Source organism: Geotrypetes seraphini, chromosome 4 (genome assembly GCF_902459505.1).
Source record: "Geotrypetes seraphini chromosome 4, aGeoSer1.1, whole genome shotgun sequence".
Classification (NCBI taxonomy): domain Eukaryota; kingdom Metazoa; phylum Chordata; class Amphibia; order Gymnophiona; family Dermophiidae; genus Geotrypetes; species Geotrypetes seraphini.
The window spans coordinates 177,323,863-177,334,591 of record NC_047087.1 but is presented as its reverse complement, the minus strand read 5'-3'; the positions used below and the strand labels follow the sequence as shown (position 1 = coordinate 177,334,591).

The following is a 10,729-nucleotide window of genomic DNA, read 5'->3' as shown; positions in this document are numbered from 1 at the left end:
GTTCAGATGGCTGTGCATGTTGGGGGAGGAGTTTTTGCTTCGTTAGCTGGCGAGAGCTTTGATGGGAATGTCTGTAGATCTGATGGAGAGATTTAATTTTGTTGGCAAAATCATTACTAGTTAATAATGGCCCCACCCAGTCTTAGGCCCCATCAAGCACATCTCAGAATGCACAGGGAAGCCCTGTCTTGAAGAAGGCGGCCTGCTGGCCAGAGGGAGTGGGCATCCCTCTTGCCGGATTTGTACCACAATTGGAGGAGGAATGTGTGCTTGAGCTGACTCCCCCCCCAGCCCACCAGTCTTCTTTTAGGTACTTATTGGTGGGGTGGGAGGGGGCTGGTCTAGGTGGCCCAGATGCACTACAACAGCAGGGTTGCCAAGGCAGGAGTGAGCAATGTATCCCTCCTGTCGCTCTTATTTTTTTGTAGGTTGTCACCATAAGGGGAGGGGGGGGGTACAACTTTTTTAAAAATGGGAACAGGTATTGTGTGTGTAACACACATACATCTGTGCCCATTAAAAAAAGTTTACCTGCCCTGAACAACTGAGCGGCAAGAGGTTGTTTCAGCGCTTTCCCTGCCAGCTCTGTGCATGTGTAAAAGTCGCTTTTCCTGCTACTGGTGGGGTGGGAAAAAGCCAACCTCCAGAAAACTAATTTGCATTAAAAGTTGGTTGAGCATCGTTCACCTTTTTAAAATCAGACAAGGGATCGGTCTACACAGCGACCCACCATTGTTTTAGCAACCATTTTTAGTGCTTCTGGGTCTCTGTCATAAATACTGGGTACTTGACTTGAAGAAGTTGGGAAACACTTATGTACAGAATGGTAGGTCCACTAACACTACATAGAAAGGATAAATAGCAGCAGTGGACGGGACAGCCTGGCGGTGCTAAGAAGACCCGATGCTGACTTCAGACTCCTGCATCCTCCCACCATCCTAGTGCACAAAGAATCAATTCCAGAGTCCAGACCAGGTTGTCTTAGGCTGCCGCTGCCCAAATTCACTACAAGCACCCACGCAAATCCGATTAAGTACTAGTTTTCCGGACAGCAAGGGGCGGGGGGAGGCGGACCTGTAACGTCACGAGCTCTGCCGGTTTAACGAGTCAGGCCTTGCTCACCGCTGTATTCGCTACCCCGCCCCTTTCACTAAAGGAGGGAGGGCGGGCTTTGCTGACCCGGAAACAAACCACGACAGGGGAAGGCTGCTGAGCAAGGAAAGGGATGGAGACTGCATCTGCGGTCATGTATACAGAAACGAGCGACATGTCTATTCCGGAGTGATGTGGCGGGGGGAGGGGGGGGAAAGGTAGTGAAACAGGCTTGAGGGTTAAGGGAGCGAAGGGGGTTCACTTTTCATCGCCTATACCGCAACATGGAATCCGAAGCAAAGCGGCTGAAGGTAGCGCGAAGACTCCGCCCCTTGCTCCTCCCCCCCCTAAATCGAGCCAGAAAAGGGAAACGGAGGAGGGCTGTTAACTGACAAGTGTTGGCCGCTGCTAGCGGTGCTATAGTAAAAGATCAATAATGTGAAACCAGGATGGAAAGGGAGTGGGTGCAGCTAGGAGTCGAGGATCTCTAGGAGGGAGATTGTGTATATGGACCTTAATGGATATTTTGGGGAGGGAGGTGTGCCGCTGATGGCTGTAGGGGGATGGGATTCAGGGCGATGGATCATAACTGGGGATGTGTGTTTGAAGGGAGTGGGGACTGGTGGGATGGTTATGGAAGGGTTGCCCAACCATTAGGCAAAGCTAGGGCGACAGCAAAGAGCAAATGGAGTCCAGCAGAACCATTCCCTGACTCAGGGCAGGATTAATTAATCGAGGGCCCCTAGGCACATAAGTACACTGGGCCCCCAGCCCCACCCCACCATGCGCCCAGGCAGAAACAGGAAGCTGCGTCAGAGGGAAGCTTTGGGCAAGCAGTACCGCTTGCACAAGTACTGTTCCCGTTGCCTTTCTTACCTGCGTTGCTTGCTTGTCTTACTTTCCGTCGATGGGGGGGCCCCGCATAGCCGATCAATGCTGGAGGGGCCCATCGCCGTTTGGAAAAAACAATGTTGATGTCCTCCATTGGGCCCCCATGACCATTTTGGGCACTAGGCACGTGCCTACTTGGCCTATTGGTTAATCCTGCCCTGCCCTGACTAGAGAATGACATGGAGAAAAAATTTTGTCCCCGTGAGCTGGGTCCCCATTCCCGCAAACCATCTGATCCCATCTGCACAAGCCTCAAATAGTTTTATACTGAACTTATTTTATTAAAGTATAAAAAGAAATAGTATTCTGTACAATTGTCATTTTATAAATCAAAGTTCTGGCTGCCGAACTAGAGAAAGATCTTCAGCTTGCAGGGCTTTGTTTATAAATGTTTATCAACACAACTAATATACTACTTTATCCTTGGTTTTAAATTGAGCACAAAGGTTGGTGGTCTGAGCACTTCACTTGAACACATTTTTTAATGATTTATTTTGATAAGTTGAAGATAACCTGTGAAATAAAAGGAATAGTTTTTAAGAGCACAGGCATATTTATAAAGTGGACTTCCACATATTTGTGGATTTAATTAATAATTGCCAAATAGTAGACCATTCTTCTAACCTTTGCAGATTCTTTTTCATTTTTTGACTCCCTCCTGGGTGTCCACTCTGTTACAAATCTTGGTATCATCTGTAAAAGGCAAACCTTATCTTCTAACCTTTCAGCAGTGTTGCTCAGAAATATATTGAACAGAGTCAGCCCCAGCACTGATCTTTGTGGCGCTCCGCTACTCACCTTTCCTTCCTCTGAGTGAATTCCATTAACCACCACCCTCTGGCATCTGTCCGTCAACCCGTTTCTAATCCAGTTCGCTACTTTGGTTCTAAATTAAGCCTGGGTTTTTTTTTGTTTGTTTGTTTTTGAGGAACTGAGTCAAAGGCCTTACTGAAAACTAACCCCCTCTTCTATGAAACTGTGCTAGCAGTTTTTAGTGCAATGAGCCGTGCTGAATGGCCCGCGCTGCTCCCGACTCTCATATTCCTCTCTGTGCTACAAACTACTAGCTTAGTTTCTTAGAAGAGGGGGTAAGGAAATTACATTTAGCGCACATCCGCCCAGTCAAAGAATTCAATCAGATTCATTTGGCATGATTTACCTTTAGTAAAATCATGTTGTCTTAGATTTTGTAACCCATTGGCTTCTAGGAAGTTCACTATCCTTTCCTTTAGCACTACTTCCATTACTTTTCCTACAACCGAAGTGAGGCTTATGAGCCTGTAGTTTCCCACTTCATCTCTGTGACCACTTTTGTGAAGAGGAACCACATTTGCTCTTCTTCAATCCCATGGAACAAATCTTTAAGAGGATTCACCAGAACATATCTGAGCTCCCTCAATACCCTGGGATGGATCCTGTCTGTTACCATAGTTTTATGCACCTTAAACTTTTCAAGTTGTTCATAAACACTTTCTTCCATGAATGGTATAATATCCACTCCATTTTCATGTGTAACCTTAGTTGTCAATCACAGTCCTTCTCCAGGATTTTCTTCCCTGGACACAGAGCAGAAGTATTTGTTTAGCAAGTTTGCTTTTTCCTCATCACTCTCCACAAATTGGTTCATGTCTTCTTTCAGTCTCACAATTCCATTTGTTGCCTTCTTTCACTAATATACCTAAAAAAAATTTTGTCACCCTTTTGTTTACATTTCTCACTATTTGCTCTTCTGCTTTTGCTTGAAGTATCTTTCTCTTGGCTTCTTTCAGTTTCATTCAGTATTTTATTTATTTTTTTAGTATTTATATACCACTTATAGCCTAAGTGTTTTACATTCAGGTATTCAAGCATTTTTCCCCTATCTGTCCCAGTAGGCTCACACTCTACTTAATGTACCTGGAACAATGGGGGATTAAGTGACTTGCCCAGGGTCACAAAGAGCAGCATGGGATTTGAACCCACAAACTCAGGGTGCTGAGGCTGTACCTCTAACCACTGTGCCACACACTCCCCTTCTTGAGGACAAAGAAGAGCTGCTGGTATAGCTCCTATGTTCAAGGTGTAGAGAGGGGTCTCTTTTTTTTTGATCAGGGTGTAGAAAGGGAAGAGATGTTGCTTAAGTCTGTTGTGATCAGAGTATGAAAGGGAGTATTTGTATCAGGTTATAGGATCCCCTGCATGCTCTGAATTCTGCTTCTTGTTTTGTAGTTAACAGGTGATTTTGAAAACCAACAAGGCCTTGCTGCAGGTGACAATACTAGGACCCTGTCAGAGTTTTTAGAATGGTGTGAGATGATGGGAGTGAAACTCAACACAAAGGTAAGGAAGTTTCAAGTTTATTTATACTTGATTTACTATGCATCAAAATCCACCTATGTGGTTTATAATTTTTAAAATGTCAGATTTAAGAAAATAACATATTTACTATCAGAATAGGGTAGATCAGTCATTAAGCTGGAAATGACATGAAAGAAACCATTTCTGGCTGCTCAGCCCTAATCTGTAATGACTTCCCTAAAATCCAGCAAAAATACAAGCTGTGATGCAACAGAAGTGAACCTGTGACTTAAGCAGAAATAATGAATTAATAAATAACATGTCTAACGCTAAGGCTGCCTAAGGGGCACAGAAAGAATTCATGAAAAGTTCTCATAAAAATGTACACAGTTTCCACACATAATAAGAGAACTCATCCATTTAATGAACCTCACAGGTACTGCTGCGGGTGACTCCTTGGCAGCTGCCCAGCACTGAATATTGAGAGATAATTCAGCCAGGGTTTGGCTGATTGAATATTGAGCAGTTATATTCCCAAGTGGCTCCTGTGGGAGAAAGTTATCAAAGCAAGCTGTATTTCCTCTGAATATCTACTTATTGTATTTCGCTGAATGTCCAGCACTCTTGATTGTAAACCGCCTAGAAGTCGCAAGATTGTGGCGGTATAAAAGAATAAAGTTATTATTATTATTATTATTACTTTCAATCTTGAGCAGTCCACACTTTGGTGCTCATAATAAAAAAACCTAAATGGGTACTTGGAAGATCAAAAAGCATGATTGTGCAAGTACCCATAACCAAAGCTGGTTTTAGATGTATCTAAAACCAGCTTAGGCCTTTCTCCTGCCTCTAAACGCATAGAGCGAAAAGAGACATTTTTAGAGGAGGGGAAAGGGCGGGAGGTGGGCCCGCGTAGATTTAGGCGTACAGCAGGTATAACCAAAACTTTAGGCAGGTTGCCTAGTCGGCACTTATACGTTTTGACTTAGACCAAGTGGCTTCATAAAAGGGGGGGGGGTAGGGGTGGTAAATCACAAAGTCCCATTTGTTTGCAACAAATCTGAGAATTTACTGTCCAACAGAAAAATTCTTATTGGATATTCCTTCAATTAAACATATTTGATTAGAAGAATATAGATCAAGGATTTTTTTTAATGTTGAAGGGGCTAAATTGTAGAATGCAGTCCTGTAAAATTTATATAATTTAAAGAACTATCTGCAATTCTAGGAGCAATTGAAGACTTTCTTATTTCCACAAGCCTTCTATTGAAAAATGCATTTGAATTGAGTGTCAGTTGCAGTGAATTTATGATTTTCGATCTCGTGTTTTAATTGTTAATGTTTTTTGTTTTGTATCCTGATTTTATTTTATGTGTTATTTTGTAAATCACCTAGTACTGTGGATAGTGAGATATAGAAGCAGTATAAATTTATAAATACATATATTTTTAGATAAAAAAGTTAAAGTTTATAGATCATCAGGACAAGGAAGTAAAACATACTGTATCTCAAAACCAACCTTGAAGTACAGTATCTACAGGAAAGATAGAAGAAAGTTTGGACTGGCCTTCAGAGTTCTGAGATCTCAGACATACAACAATACATGCAAAGAGACCCAAGAATATTTCTTATCTAAAAGAGGGGAGAGGGAATTTCACATAGGCGCTAACCACGAACTGAGTGGTATTCTATAAGATGGGCATGTAAATGCAAGGGGACACGCACACACACACACACACACACACACACACATATATATATATATATATATATATATTTATATATATATATATATTTATATATATATATATATTTATATATATATATATATATATCAGTGTTCTCCCCAGGGCCTTTCAGCCGGGCGCTCTGCCCAGCTAATTTAGATGAGCACCCGGCTGTAATCTCGATAGCAATCCTGCTGCTGCTGCCGCCTTCTGCTCAACATTTTTAAAAAAAACCCTTCTCACCGGCTTGGAGATTTACCGGGCTGACTCGGCACAGCCTGAATCGCAGGAGCCTGACTTTTTTTTTTTTTAAGTTTTTAACGCCAGCAAGCGACTTGAACCCATGCTCCGGGGCTCTAACATGTGCATGCCGCTTCTCTCCGAAACCGGAAGTCACGTCCTGAGGGGGGAAGAGAAGGGAAGTCGGCATGCATACGCCCCGGAGCATGGGTTCGCTATAGGAGACAGGTCAGCTTACAACTTGCTCTTGCTTGCTTCGGGCTTTCTTCGCTGCCGGATCCTGCCTACTTTCTGTTTCCGAAAGTAGGCAGGACCCGGCAACGAGGAAGGCCCGAAGCAAGCAAGAGCAGCGAGTTGTAAGCTTCCTTCCGTTGCTGACTTATGGAAGATAGGTCAGTGATGGAAGGAAGCTTACAACTTGCCTTAGTCAAGCCCTGCACAACATGCGGCCCAAAACGGATCTCACTGCCGATATGGCTCTCACTCTGCTCTCCTTTGAAGATCAGCTCAGGAGGTAAGATTTAGCCCGAGATCAGACGAATATTAAAGGGCATTTGAAGGCATCTGAGCAGATTGAGGAGAACATGTCCTGTTTTTCCATGCCTAAAAATACCACCTTGTCTAATGTAATCTCTGATCAGATCCTTAAGAGTGATGCAACTATGTATGCTGGACAGTCTCCTCCAGTAAACAGAGCTTTAAAGCCTGCAACCATACAGAACCAGATGGTCAAAGGGCTCCGAAGTGTAGTATTGCCAAGGGATCTGTCTCACAAGTTTCTGACGCTGGCAGATGTAAGCACAGCACAAGAAATAGAGACTTGTGACATTCTGTGTAGAAAGCTGATGCATAATGAATTTACTATTACCCATGTAATAGTGCCAAAGCAGTCTGCTGTACCAGACTACAGTACAGTGATATGGAGAATGTGGAAGAATTATTCAGTGTTCAAGATCAACATAATCTCCTCACAGAAGAAAGACGGAGAGAAAGAGAGAGGCCTAGACCAAAGGGGAAAGACAGGACGCAGATACTGGAGAGGGGGGGGGGAGAAGGGAAGGAGATAGAGATGTCAGACCATGGGGTGGAGTGGGAAGGAAGGAAGGAAGGAAAGGAGAAGAGAGATGCCAGAGCATAGGGGTGGAGACAAAAAATGGAGAGGGGTTGAAGCTGAAATAAATCATGTACAAAGGAGAGAAAGGGCACAGGATATAGAGTTTATTGAAGGGACATAGAAAGAGGGAAGATACCATATGGAACAGAGAGAGGGCAGACACTGGATGGAAAAGGCAGAAAGGGTGGACAGTGGATGCAAGGGGCAGAGATAGGGTGGACAGTAGATGGAAGGGGTAGAGAGAGGGTAGAGGCTGGGTGGAAGGGGCAAAGAGAGAGGACATGTTGCATGGAAGGGAGCGAGGACAAATGCTGAATAGAAAGAAGAGAGTGAAGAGAAGATGACTAAAGCAGAAACGACAAAAGGTAGAAAAAAATATTTTTGTTGCTTTACGTAGAATCAAGTAGTATTGTAACTGTATTGATTAAAATTTATCAATAGGAAATGGAAATAAGGCAATTTTGGGAGGAAATAAACCCCTTTCCTCAGGTCAGGACAGGATACCATAACAGCTGTATACTGTACTGTCTTGAAGAAAGATTTGGCCTCTGAAAGCTAATTGAAAAATGGATTAGTCCAATAAAATGGTATTTTCATATTACTCATTATTTTATTTCTATTTGTTAATTTGTAAAGTGGTGACTTATGTAGAAGTTTTTTTCAAATTTACATCTACTGTCTTTATATTTTGCACAGTATTAGGGGACATGTGTCACTGTTTCTGTGGTGTTGCATTGTATGTAGAGTCTGGTTTCTTGGTTCAGTTTAACTTTAGTCTACATATTTCTATTTTTAGTTTGTGATTATTCCATATTGGGCGAGGGTGTATCTGTGATCTGTGTGTATGAAAAAGACATGGCTTTCTGTTAGCATCGACTACAGGATCAATTGACTGTGTAGGATCTGGTTTGTTTAGTTTTACAATGCGTGTGTTGGTGTTCTAGTGCTCACTGCAGTGTTTAAGATGCTGCCTTTTCCTAGATGCACCCTTATTGTGTGACTCATGGATTATTACTAAAAATATCTTTTTTTATATAGAGGAGGGGGTTGTTAAAAAAAATGATTAGCACTGGCTGTCATATATACTAGGTACACCACTGGATTTAATGACTCTATTCTAACTTTACTGTTGACGTAGGTGTTGTACCCCCCCAACACACAGACACACATTATAAAGAATTAAATTAAAGTTGTATTATCATCAAGTAGCTTTCAAATGACATTATAAGCAAATAAAAATAAAATATTTTTAATACATTGCTAATTATTACCTGCATCTTTACCTATACTGTTTTGCCCTAGCTCTTACTTTGCACTATAGCAAAATAAAAAAGAAGCAGATAAAGATCAATCACACAGGTGCCCTTCAAGGCTCAGTAACACCTCTCCATAAATTATGTGGAAGAGGTCTGGAAGTGGGGATAGCATCTATTTCATATCCTCAGTGAGATCTCAGGAAGGAACCTAGTGATCAAAACATTATTAGAGGTGTTGTACAGCCATTTCTTGTATGACTGGATGAGCTATATTTATCTTTTTTTTTAGTTGTTTAAATTCATGCAGAAATAAATGGTTAGATTGAACCTAATGACTTCATTAACGCATTTCCCTTTTTTAAACCTCTATACTATTTGAAAGAGGGTGAATATCTAATTATTCACTTCTAGACTTGGATACTTCTTAAATTTAGTAAAAATATTCTGCCACAAGTGTCAAACCTTAAAAAAGTAAGTCATATCGAGCATTGGAAAATAATAATAATTAACTAATAAAAATAGTATACATTTAATTTTCCCCACTACCAAATTTCTCCGCCCCACCCGGCTACTTTTTCATGCCACTCAGCTGGAAAAAATTTCTGGGGAGAACACTGTATATAATTCCACTTTTATTTCTGTATTGATAGTTACCTGTCCCCGAGTACCCAGATCTAATTTGTAAACATACTGCAGTCCTTATTAAAGTGCTATAAAAATGCAGGGGAGAGTGTGGCACAATAGTTAAAGCTACAGCCTCGGCACCCTGAGGTTGTGGGTTCAAAGCCCCACTGCTCCTTGTGATCCTGGACAAGTCAACTGATTCCCCCCATTGCCCCATGGTACTTTAGATAGATTGTAAGCCAGGACATACAGGGAAAACTGCTTGGTTACCTGAATAAATTCAAGTAAACTGCTCTGAGTTTTCCTGGGAGAACGGTATAGAAAATAGAATAAATAAATTCATCATTTTTGCAGCAGTTGTTGGCATAGATTAGTGATTATGGTTTGTATCTTTTCCTAGGTGTATATTACTACGAAGGGCACAGTAGCAAATTATGGCATGATGGCCCGAGAGACGCTTGCAGCAGGAGAAACTGTTTTCAGCATCCCAAGATTGGCACTTCTGTCCCAGCATACAACATCCATCAGCTCGCTGATAAATAAAAGTACAGAACCTATGTTTCTATTACCCACAGTGAACAATTACGTGTAGTTTAGAGAGTTGCATGGGACAGAAATCACCCGTCCCTGCTAGAAGTCAAACCAGTCCCCACAAGTAATTTAATTCATCCCCACCCATCCCTATAAACTTCAGAAGTAGTAATTTAATTTGATTATGCTACTGAATTAAAGACTCTGGTAGACCCATTTACAAATAAACAAAGACACTTTATTAATTTGTAAGTATTAATTGGGAAGAATACTTACTTTGTAAATGGGTTTCTACCAGAGCCTCTAATGTAAATGTAAAATATAAATATTCATCTGATGAGGACATCCAAGCTATGTCAGCTGAGGACTTCCTCTACAGGTGGCCGGGGGCCTCCCTTTTGCCAAGCTTGACAGACAGAAGTAGTGTCCCTGAGTCAGATGCTGTCACCTCAGTGGCTCATGTATGCTGCCAGCAACTGCTGCGCTTAGTAGAGGGGAGTTCTGGATGTCTCTAGAGGAGGTCCTCTGCTGGCAATGCTTGGGGATCCCCACCAGCTACAGCAAGGGTCAGCAAGTACTTATACATTTTTCAAAGCTAATATATTGTAGTCAATAAATTCCATTTTTTTACTTTTGTTGTCTGGAGACTTATTTTTCCATCAAGTTGGTCCCAGTTTCTTTTTTCCGCTTTCCCATCTTCTGTAAATTCTTCTGTTGCTGTCCATTGGTTCCTCCTACCATGGTCCAGCATTTATCCCTCTCTCATCCCCGGGACCATGTGCAGCATTTTTCATCCCTGCCCACAAGCCCCATGCCCAACATTTCTTTTTCTATCACCCCTCTCCAGCACCATGTGTGGTATGCAGGGTATGCCTGCTAGGAGTGTCCTGCAGGCGGCAGAGCTGGTTGAGGCTGTTAGAGACATTCTAGCTTTGAGAAAAACAGAAAATCCTGAAACTGGTGTTGTTTTCTCCAGA

The 10,729-nt window shown here is 42.1% G+C and overlaps 1 protein-coding gene across 1 annotated transcript in view; it reads left to right on the top strand.

Moving 5' to 3' along the window:
* The first annotated feature begins 1,170 nt into the window (after positions 1 to 1,170).
* Positions 1,171 to 10,729, top strand: part of SETD6 (SET domain containing 6, protein lysine methyltransferase) — a 65,896-nt gene continuing 56,337 nt past the window's right edge. The window contains exons 1-3 of the mRNA XM_033941970.1: positions 1,171 to 1,403; positions 4,192 to 4,302; positions 9,622 to 9,766. Coding sequence (XP_033797861.1) covers positions 1,377 to 1,403; positions 4,192 to 4,302; positions 9,622 to 9,766 — 283 coding nt within the window. The 5' untranslated portion in view covers positions 1,171 to 1,376. The remainder of the gene's footprint in view (positions 1,404 to 4,191; positions 4,303 to 9,621; positions 9,767 to 10,729) is intronic.